General features: G+C 41.7%; 1 protein-coding gene across 3 annotated transcripts in view; it reads right to left on the reverse strand.

The window, feature by feature from the left end:
- Positions 1–12297, reverse strand: part of SPPL2A (signal peptide peptidase like 2A) — a 42201-nt gene that overhangs the window by 26807 nt on the left and 3097 nt on the right. For all 3 annotated transcript variants that reach the window (XM_075207940.1, XM_075207939.1, XM_075207941.1), the window contains exons 2-4: positions 11243–11359; positions 3249–3431; positions 2692–2781 (exon numbers count right to left, since the gene is read on the reverse strand). In XM_075207940.1, the coding sequence (XP_075064041.1) occupies positions 2692–2781; positions 3249–3431; positions 11243–11359 (390 nt within the window). The remainder of the gene's footprint in view (positions 1–2691; positions 2782–3248; positions 3432–11242; positions 11360–12297) is intronic.

Genomic DNA, 12297 nt, shown 5'->3' on the forward strand with positions numbered 1-12297 from the left:
TATTGAATAAACAGACACATGGGGGGGGAAGGAGAAGAGGGAGATACAAAGGGGAGAGATAGTGCAGCTGTAGTGCACTGTGAAAAGGGTAATAAGGTTAATGAGGGCAGCCACAGAAGTCACGACAGTAAAATGTGTCCCTAGAGTAACTAAGAAAGAGAGGGAGGAGAAGAGAACTAGACTGAGAAACAGGGCTAAGCCACAGAGGGAAGAATGTGGCAAAATCTTTAACATGTGGGGGGGGGGGTGGTGAAGGAGGAGGGCTCCACCCACGCAACACAGTAAACAAGGAAATTAAACAATATACTGTACTATAAATCATAGAAACAACCCTATGTTGAACATACCATCAACAAGAGACCAGATAGGCCCTCTGTAGTGCACTGTATGAAAGACAGACTAGTCAAACTAGTTTGCTGACCAAAGAGCAGGAGAAAAAGCCACTTGTAGGTGAGCAAACTACAATGGAACAAAAGCGGAATGTACCATCACACACACACACACACACACACACACACACACACACACAAGGAGCAGTGTGGGGCAGCACAAAAAACGTGTAGCAAGCATTCAAGTTGTGGCGAGGGTAGTTCCCGTAAACAAGAGGTATACACATGGAACAACATACTGTAGGCACAGGGCCTACAGGAGTTGGGACTGGAGAGGGGGGGGGAGTCGGGACTAAAGAAGGGGAGGAGTCTGACCTGGAGAAGGGAGGGGCTGAGATTGTAGAGGGGGAGGGGGAGGGGGAGGGGATAATCTCTAAACCGCCACCCCTAAAAGAAAAGTCTAGATCCGTCCCTGTGATTGGATGCATTATACGTCTCTTGTTAACTGTAGACAAGGAGAGATCGGAGTAGAGTTGTAGGTCTCCAAAGGCATCTGCATTATCAAAATTTCTGAGAGCCCATAGGATGTTCTCTTTAATTCGGAAGAAGTGAATCTAGAGGAGTGTGTCCCTAGGATAATTTCGTGATGCTGTATGTGATCTGGGCAAGCGATCTATGCAGTCAATGAGTAAATCTTTGTTATCTGTGGAAAGCATTAACTTGGGGAAAAAAGATAAAGCATACTTCTGTAGATGAGAGTTATTAACAGATTCAGGTAGTCCTCAATTTTGATATTATTTCTTCAAGAATGGTCCTTCGCACTGGAGATGATCGTGAAAAGAGAGAAGATAGTTATATGAGGCAACAGGCTCCTCCATCTTGGTCTCCAAATGATCTGTGTAACCTCCCAATTCTGAAATTTTGGATTTATGTTAGTCCTCAAGGCCGTCAACACCTGGTGCAATGTGCATACAGTTAGAGGAGCATCTAGGTTGAGGCCCAAGTCAAAGTGATGGCCTTAAGGCGGCAGTGGAGGCCATAGCAGATTGTGTTTTGTTCCTTTTGCTATGGGAAAGTCCATTGCTGCTCAGGATTTGCGGCAGAAAACATATTGGGGAGCTCGAATTTTGCTTTTTGAAGGCATAATATGAAAAGGTATACGTTGATAAGTAGAAAATCTGTTATTGCAGGAGGTACAGAGAGGTCTCAGAGAGGAGATAAACTACAATAAGTTTCGCATGGGTGGAGGGCCCAGAGTAATTATTCACAGATCCATCTAGGGCGCCATGGTACCAATGAGCGGGTGCGATCCATGCCCAGAAAAACAGGAGTCAGTCCAGACTTGAAAAGCTCACAGCACCAACTGTATATAGAACAAGGTAATATACATATATTGAGGGGAGATCTCCAAAGAGGCTCTCCACATGCATGTCTTTGGACACAGTGAGCACTAAGGGTCTAGCTCATACATACAGATTGTACTACTGTAAACAGGACAGGTAAGGTACTCAAGCTGAATAAACAAGACAGGAGTTTAAACACCCTTTACAGATAAGGACCCAAGAGACCAGAGTGTTCGTGCACTGTACCCTCCAGGCATGGGCAATAGAAGAGACCCGGCTTATCAGAGGGCTGTACTCACAGTGCTTGTGGTAGACTGGAGACAGAGAGTGGAGGAGCCCCACGTGAATCACATTAACATTGAAGCTACGGGCCCTTATGCTTAACTGCATTACCATGCCCGCAGTGCTGGGCTTCGATGTATCTGGTGGGGAGGTTCCTGTGCCCCAACAGCGAGTCTATTGTGCAGCCACACATGCAGTTGGTGGACAGAGCCATGTGCAGCAGGGTGACCTTTCACACTGACCAGGTAAGCGAGAAGGAGCTATGTGAGGATCTCACCGAGCCATTATGACAGGCCTGCAATGACATCCAGCAGGAGTAGGCCCGAACAGGGTGTCAGGCATACTACAGAATAAGGGGTAAATATAAGAAGCTCTGATTTCTGCAAGTCGCCGGAAATTGGCGACTTTTCAGGGTAAATTTAAAGTGACAATGGCTTGTAAAGGCAAACTTGCTTTACAGATAAAATATTTATACTTTTTCTAAACAATGTTCAGGCATGCGTTATTCTGAATATTTTACCCATTAACGGTGTCCATTTAACAGTGGCTAAAGAATGGAATGGAGAGGTGCCTCTAGTTGCCAAACTACCATGAACAAAATGGGGATATTTCAATATTTATAATGCCCTGGTAAATTCACTGTAAATATATAACTCAGGGAGCAGTTACAATATCACATTCATATTACATTATCACAACAGATGAAATTAGGTGATGAAACCATAAGAGGTACCTACCTGTTCCATACCAGAGATGTCTCCATATTTCACAAAAGCAATAGGTATTGTCAGGTCTTGGTAGCCGCTCCTGTTCTCTGATGGACGAGGCTGTAAAGAATGTTAATTCGTATCAAAATTATTTTAGTCTTCCAATCAAGATAATTACATTAATAGCATTATGCAAGTTGCTATACTGTATTTATCTACAGTGTAGGGCACGATTTATATTGAGCTCCACAGAAGAATGCAAACCTCTCTCACATAGCTCTCCAATGCACCATTTCAATCTCAATTGCAGGGGGCGAAATAAAGCAATCCACATAGAGGCAAGGCAACAAATGTATCTAAATGCAACTAAGTTTTATTTTAGATGGACTAAACTTTACAGTCGCATTCAAATACATTAGTCTCTCCATTTCTATATGGATTGCCTAATTTAAATTCTATTTAAATGGGCTATGTAATATTTTCTGCACGTGGCCACTAAAACATAACACAGCTTAAAATAAAAAAAAATTCAATGCAATTGAAGTGTATGTAACAACCAATGGAGTCCATGTAATCCTGCTACCTACCAGGCCTTCTTTACTAGCAATGAGCAGCATTTTAGCGTTGCTTTCCTGAGCAATAAGAGCTTTGTCCAAAATTGAGCACTTGCCAGCCATCACTACGACAGCCTTATCCTTTAAACCTGTGCTAGGAACATCTGAACGGCTGCACAGCCAGATGGAGATTAAATTTTCCATTTTGTAGTAAGTCTAAAAAAAAAAAAAGCACCATAAAATAAAATAAAATAATACAATGTCAACCAAACATGAAAACAGTTTATCTGTTATGATTTGTTTATGCAACAACCAAATAATCCATGTATCCCAAGCCCTAGAAAAAGCCAAATCCACTTTTGTAACAAAAAAAACAAACAACTTTCATAGGGTGTAATATGTAAAACAGACACAAGGGTCTGCTTTGCAAATATAACCCCTATTTGAACAGTTACCATTCTACTCGCTCATTGGGGCGTATTCAAATGTGAGTGTTAACGCTGAAAAACAAGCGCTCGAAAAATATTACCGTTTATACAGTAATATTGCGTGCGAAAAGCGTTAATACGGTAGTTTACTCGCGGAATTTAAGCTCGCAGCTCAGGGAGCAGCGAGCTGAAATTCCGCGAGTAATTACCGTATTAACACTAAGATTTTTTGAGCGCTCGTTTGTTAGTGTTAACGCTAACAATTGAATACGCCCCATTAAGTGTATTTAGCACTTATCTCTCCTGTGGCTTCTAACATATTTAGTGGTCTAACTGTACAAAGTCCTCTGTCTACAATGCTTACCCTTCCCTGGTCACAAACCCAATGTTATCAGGCTTGAGTAGACTAGAAAAAACAGCTCTCTGTACTACTCAGTTCAAAGCCAATGATGTAAGCAAGATGATGCAGCAGTGGGAGGGGTTAGTATTAGATAAAAGCCTTCAGACAGCAGGAGAAGTATTAAAAACACTCTAATAGAGAGTGTATACCTAGAAAAAGCTTATAGATTGTACATGGATTATATATGCAAGAGGCATAGGGAGTAAATCAAAACTAAATTAGAGCACTGAAACCTAAATCCGTAGGTCACATATGCAACGAGTATAGATATTTTTATATACAGATTTTATCGTCACATAAAACAAACATTAAAAGCAGACATTATAAAAACAACTCATTAGTAGCTGACTGCATATCTAAAGTACCAAAGAAATATATTATTTTGTGAAAATAGAAAAACACCTGCAGCACTACACCCTGTAATCCTGGTGAGAGGCGAATCTAGTCTGTACCATATCACAGTGACTTACAAATGACCATGTTCTCTCTGAACATAGGAGAACTGTTTTATTTGGGAAAATCTTCCTACATCAAGTCCCTGGAGGGAATTGTTTAATACGTAATCGCTGGGCTAATCAATTTGGACTATTTATGTAAATTAGAAGGCCCAGGCAATAAAATAATTCTCTGCACATCAGACCAATGCTGGCATGTGGTGTGATTTTATTGGCAAGATATTCAGCACACCAATGCACAGACACTACAAGAGGACAGCTCTGGAGTATTAAACATGGGTTGAGAACTTTATTTACATAGGGGTCATTCCACATCAGATCACCCAAAAAACATGAAATGTCCACCACCCATCTCAGATTTTTTTGAAATTTTTTTAGTTAAGAGAGTATGTCAAAACAACAGTTTCTGCCAAATATCTCGACTGTCTCACAATTAGTTGATTAAATATGGATTTTTCAATTTCTTAAATAATTTACTAATCGCGGCTTCTTTAACCAGTTTATTTGAAGTACCGCGGTTGTTTATTAAGGAATCACCACAAAATTTGGACCCCCAAGGTAACTCTTCCTCCAGAATCCAAACCAAATTACTGTATCTGCCTCATGTTTTGCGTTACAGCAAAAACGCACGTTTTTGGAATAGCATTAAAAAAACTAGGTTCAACTGACATTAGGGATCCCGTTTTTTTTGGGGGGGTGTTTAAAAAAGGTATACATTACTACCACAAAAAAAAATCAGCCGGGTGTTTCATAGTGGAGAAAAAAAATAATGAAGTTGATGTTCGATTACTGTTGTACCACATACATAATTAACACAAGAAACCATGTAATTTAAAACCTTTAACATAACTTAAGTCCTTAACTGAAGTTGAGTCAACAATCTCATTATTTTTCCCGTGTTTGGAATTTGTTGTAAGGGTCTGTAATTTTCCTTAAAGTGTCAGCAGAAAGTGTATACTGGCTTCCAGTACTTCCTTGGATAGTAGGCACTTCCGTTACATAGAGGACGTGAATAAAAGGAACAAAACACTTATCTCTTGAAGGCCAGGACAGCACATTTGTTGATTGGTTTCGTTTCATGAAGTGTATCAGCTCATCTTGTTCCTCCGCATTACATTAGATGATATACCCAAGGTACCAGATGTTATCATACACTGCTGCTATGTATGTTCCAGGTTGCAGATCACTTTTGTCCACATTTTTTGTGACTGTGGTCATAGTGACACTAACTTTGGTTCCTCTTGTCTTTATGTCGTCTGATGACAATCGATATATGTGTAGCTCATCATTACTAATAGGCCGAAATATGTGATGACAACGTGTTTCTGCCACAGTGTTTGCTGTTTCTAGACAGCTATGCAGCTTGGTTTTGTAGTCTTGTATTTTGTTTTGTGACGAGTAAAAAAAACCTTTATGCCATGTACATTTTCATGGTGTCAAGATGCTATGGGTTTCCATTGCTTGCAGACTGATTCGTGTGGCTAGACGTTTAACTGTCCCTCCAATGCCATCACATGGGCTCTTACCATGAGATGTGGCAAAAAGTTTCATTCTGCTTGAATATTGAAGTCATCCTTATGGAAGCATAAGTTCAAGTTTTTGCAGTTCTTGTATTGTGCACTAACACCATCAGTAGTAGTAGTAAACAGGGCCGGTGCAAGGTTGCTCGGCACCCTAGGCAAAGCTTAAGCTTGTGCCCCCCCTCCCTCAAATAATAAAAATAAAAAAATATTTCACAGCCCCTAACACACTTGACATTTCTAAAATAAAAATAATAACTCTTACCACCTCTTGGCTGTACAGGATGCAGTCCAGATGTCTGACACAGCACTGATGTCTGGTGCAGGATGCTGTCCAGGCTTCACTGCTGCCCAGGAGCAAACACATGATATCTAGAGGGGAGGCTCCAAATGTTAGATTTCAGAACAAAAAAGAAAAAAAAAAAGAGAACTTTACATCACTCACCTGTTACAGACTGACATGTGCCCCCAGCCCGCCAACTTCTCTCACACATGCCCATCTGCCCACTAGCTGTTCTCACATATGCCCTTGCATAGCTCCAATTTGTCACGGCACTACCATAGTCTCTAACTTAAGGACATTTATAAGTGTAATCCCCGGTCTCCCCATTTTCTCCAGCCTCCTCCCCCTGCCCAATTTTCTGCACCATCCGTTCTCCCCCCACACACACATTTTATGTAGCATCCATTCTCCCCCCACACACACATTTTATGTAGCATCCATTCTCCCCCCACACACACATTTTATGTAGCATCCATTCTCCCCCCATTCTCTGTAGCATCCATCCTCCCATCTTCTGTAGCATCCATTCTCCCCACACACACACACTTTCTGTAGCATCCATTCTCCCCCCCCACACACACATTTTATGTAGCATCCATTCTCCCCCCCACACACACATTTTATGTAGCATCCATTCTCCCCACACACACACACACACACACACATTTTATGTAGCATCCATTCTCCCCCCATACACACATTTTATGTAGCATCCATTCTCCCCACACACACACTTTATGTAGCATCCATTCTCCCCCCACCACATACACACTTTATGTAGCATCCATTCTCCCCCCCCCCACACACACACATTATGCAGCATCCATTCTCCCCCCACCACACACACATTATGTAGCATCCATTCTCCCCCCACCACACACACACACACATTATGTAGCATCCATTCTCCCCCCACACACACATTATGTAGCATCCATTCTCCCCCCACACACACATTATGTAGCATCCATTCTCCCCCCCAAACACATTATGTAGCATTCATTCTCCCCCCCCACACACATTATGTAGCATCCATTCCCCCCCCCCCACACACATAATGTAGCATCCATTCCCCCCCCCCACACACATACTTTATGTAGCATCCATTCTCCCCCCACCACACACATACATTATGTAGCATCCATTCTCCCCCCACACACACATTATGTAGCATCCATTCTCCCCCCCACACACACACATTATGTAGAATCTATTCTCCCCCATCACACACACACATTATGTAGAATCTATTCTCCCCCATCACACACATACATTATGTAGCATCCATTCTCCCCCCCACACACTTTATGTAGCATCCAATCTCCCCCCACCACACACTTTATGTAGCATCCATTCTCCCCCCCACACACTTTATGTAGCATCCAATCTCCCCCCACCACACACATTTTATGTAGCATCCATTCTCCCCCCACACACACATTTTATGTAGCATCCATTCTCCCCCCACACACACATTTTATGTAGCATCCATTCTCCCCCCATTCTCTGTAGCATCCATCCTCCCATCTTCTGTAGCATCCATTCTCCCCACACACACACACTTTCTGTAGCATCCATTCTCCCCCCCCACACACACATTTTATGTAGCATCCATTCTCCCCCCCACACACACATTTTATGTAGCATCCATTCTCCCCCCCACACACACATTTTATGTAGCATCCATTCTCCCCCCCACACACACATTTTATGTAGCATCCATTCTCCCCCCCACACACACATTTTATGTAGCATCCATTCTCCCCCCCACACACACATTTTATGTAGCATCCATTCTCCCCCCCACACACACATTTTATGTAGCATCCATTCTCCCCCCCACACACACATTTTATGTAGCATCCATTCTCCCCCCCACACACACATTTTCTGTAGCATCCATTCTCCCCCCCACACACACACACACATTTTCTGTAGCATCCATTCTCCCCACACACACACACACATTTTCTGTAGCATCCATTCTCCCCACACACACATTTTCTGTAGCATCCATTCTCCCCACACACACACACATTTTATGTAGCATCCATTCTCCCCACACACACACACACATTTTATGTAGCATCCATTCTCCCCACACACACACATTTTATGTAGCATCCATTCTCCCCACACACACACACACATTTTCTGTAGCATCCATTCTCCCCACACACACACACACATTTTATGTAGCATCCATTCTCCCCCCATACACACATTTTATGTAGCATCCATTCTCCCCCCATTCTCTGTAGCATCCATCCTCCCATCTTCTGTAGCATCCATTCTCCCCACACACACACTTTATGTAGCATCCATTCTCCCCCCACCACATACACACTTTATGTAGCATCCATTCTCCCCCCCCCCCACACACATTATGTAGCATCCATTCTCCCCCCACCACACACACATTATGTAGCATCCATTCTCCCCCCACCACACACACACACATTATGTAGCATCCATTCTCCCCCCACACACACATTATGTAGCATCCATTCTCCCCCCACACACACATTATGTAGCATCCATTCTCCCCCCACACACACATTATGTAGCATCCATTCTCCCCCCCACACACACATTATGTAGCATCCATTCTCCCCCCCACACACATTATGTAGCATCCATTCTCCCCCCCACACACATTATGTAGCATCCATTCCCCCCCCCACACACATAATGTAGCATCCATTCCCCCCCCCACACACATACTTTATGTAGAATCTATTCTCCCCCATCACACACATACATTATGTAGCATCCAATCTCCCCCCACCACACACTTTATGTAGCATCCATTCTCCCCCCCACACACTTTATGTAGCATCCAATCTCCCCCCACCACACACATTATGTAGCATCCATTCTCCCCCCCACACACTTTATGTAGCATCCATTCTCCCCCCCACACACTTTATGTAGCATCCATTCTCCCTCTTCCCCCTTTTACTGTAGCATCCATTCTCCCTCTTCCCTCTTTTACTGTAGCATCCACTCCTCCCCCCCCCCCACCTCGGTTCTCTGCAGCATACCTCTCTCACCCTCGCCTCCGTTTCTCTGTTGCATACTTTCACTACCCCTCCCCCCTTTCTGTACTCACCTTTACTTTTCTTTCATTCTCTTCTCTGCCTCTTGTTTCTTTCCTCTGTATTTACTTCTGTCAGACTCCTGTCGGCTCTCTACACTGGCAGCGTCGTGACGTCACGACGCTGCCAGGCACATTTGAAAATGCGGTGCTGCTACAGTGCAGCACCGCTTAGGTCTGTAGGACCACTATATTGTGGGCGGACGATCCGCCCTGGGCGATCGCGCCGCCCGCTTAAACTTAATTGACCATTAATTGTTTTATTAATAGTCTCCTCGACCGCAGTGCCGCCCCCCAGTGGCCGGCGCCCTAGGCAGCTGCCTAAGGCTGCCTAATGGTGGCGCCGGCCCTGGTAGTAAACATACTCCAATAGTTTCGCTAAGTGTTTCTTAACTACCGTAATGAAGGCATGCACAGTTATAGCTACATGCTAATGGGTATCGCTAATAACGCACAGTCTCACACAGTTTGAAGTGTCACAATCATCTTGCCTAAAACATACAACAAGCTGACAGTCACCATGTCCTTTGGTCCACTCCAGTGACATAACTTTTAAGCATTTTTCTGGCTCCTTTTTTGAGAGACAAGAAAGGATTACATTATGTTTTCTGAAATTCTTCATATCATCGCAGCATAAGCTTTTCATGATGGTAGCAGACTGAGGTTTCAGAATCATTGGTTACTGCATTTGAAACTTCAGTTCTCAATCAAAAGTTATTTTTCTTCTTCTGTAAAGTGGTCCCAGCTATGTACTTCAATGGTTTTTGAGTGTATAGTAATATGGCAGTCCGTATGTAAAAGACTACCAAATGAGCAGCTGCCATGATTGACTCTTTCTGTGTCTCCCTCTCTCTTTCTCTGGAAAGTTTCAGTTTTGGTCTCTTTAAAGGGAATCCCCTTCCCATCAGTTTCTGTTTGTTTCATTTCCTTGTATGGGAGTTTTATCCAATTGCTCAGTTTAGTTCACTTTTTTGGTATGGTTTTTAACAATGTGTAAATTATGTATGCAGTACAAAGGTAATCGAACATCAACTTCATTATTTTTTTTCTCCACTATGAAACAGAGTACCCGGTTGATTTTTTTTTGTGGTAGTAATGTAAACCTTTTTTAAACACCTCCAAAAAAATGGGATCCCTAATGTCAATTGAACCTAGCTTTTTTAATTTAATTTAATCTTCCCACGAAGATCTTTATTTGTAGCATCGCTTCTAGTCCACCGAAATGCTTTACTTATTGGGGTTTTAAAGATGTACATCATAAATACATGAAATCAAACTACATATAATACATACATTCTGATCCTCTCTGCTAAACTGGTGATCCCAAGGTCCTGCACTGATTGGATGTTTCATACCTAGCTGTACTTCAATAACACTCCTCTGCACTGTCTAACACAACCACTTTGATTACTAAAGCACATATTCCCTAGGTACGATTGACTTCTGAAATTATGTGAGTGATGCTTACTAAAAACATAACATCTAGACTATCTATAAATAATAATAATAGACCTTAAAGAAAAAACACTTGGGTAGAAAGACCCTGAACAAAATCAGGAATCTAGACATATAGATAATGAAATAAATTTTTAAGAGAAATGTGAAACAAATATTTTCAACCAGATCCAATTTTGAAAATGTATATATATATATATATATATATATATATATATATATATATATATATATATATATATATATATATATATTATATATATATAAAACATATAGGACACCAGCAGATTTCAAATTTATGTAAGATATATGTAAAAGCCTATAAGACTTAATAACTTGTGTGAGACCAGAAATTCCATAGTTTTTGCTTCATAAAAAAGGCAACTCACAGCATTAAGATAGGTTGTTGGAAGTGTTGTCCATGTAGAGTTGTATGTAATACAATAATCCTTTGCAGAAGTAAAATCATCATCAACTGCATGCAGTATTCCTTCACTTGCACGAATCTGCAAAATAGATACAGCTTTGAGTTCACACTAAGCAAATATACAGCCAGATTTACTATTGATCTTTTATTTTCCATTCCATGTTCAAATAAAGACACATTTGTCTTGAGAAGTCATCTGAACATAATGTAAGAAAAAAGATGCAAGGGAAGCGAAGATAGCAAACACATAACACGTCTTTAGAAGTGAAGTTTAAAAGTACAGGGAATATAATTCCTAACAAGTGAGAATTCCAGATACTATATTAATCATCCCACAAAAATGTTTTGCATTACAAGCCTTGTTTAAACAGGCTGTAGACATCCTAACTCAAGTCTACCAAAGTTTTTTTTTTTTTTATCTATTTCTAATACAGAAAATATAAAATATATAAGCCTGTGAATTATAAGAATTTACTTTGGATTTCCATAACCCATATAAAACCACTCAGGCTGTGAATGTGTCTCAGTTTTAGCTATGGAACTCAATTTACACTTAAAATTTGTATAATTTACAATAGGGTGACATTATCCTACAAAAAAATGTTGTCTATCTGATCATAATTCTATTACAGCTCCTCATAAAAAGTATTTGCCATACTTACCAACTTTATGAAAACATGTTCCGGGAGCCTGCCGGGGAAAGTGGACGTGAGGGGGGCGGGGCGCCAAATTTGCGGCTTTTTAGCCACACCCCCTGCGCCGTGATGACGCAACCACGTCATTTTACACCAGGAGCGGGGCCAAATGCCGCGATTCACGGAGATTTGTGGCATTTTGGACCAAATTCTCCCAAATTCTGCCCACTTTCTAGTGAAGTGGGCAGAATTCGGGAGATTGCCATACTCTCCCGGGAGTCCGTGAGACTCTCCCAAAATGCAGGAGACTCCCGGACATTCCGAGAGAGTTGGCAAGTATGGACTATTTGCTCAAGTGCATGTTTTTACGTTTACGAATGTA

Source organism: Mixophyes fleayi, chromosome 4 (genome assembly GCF_038048845.1).
Source record: "Mixophyes fleayi isolate aMixFle1 chromosome 4, aMixFle1.hap1, whole genome shotgun sequence".
NCBI classification, from domain to species: Eukaryota; Metazoa; Chordata; class Amphibia; order Anura; family Limnodynastidae; genus Mixophyes; species Mixophyes fleayi.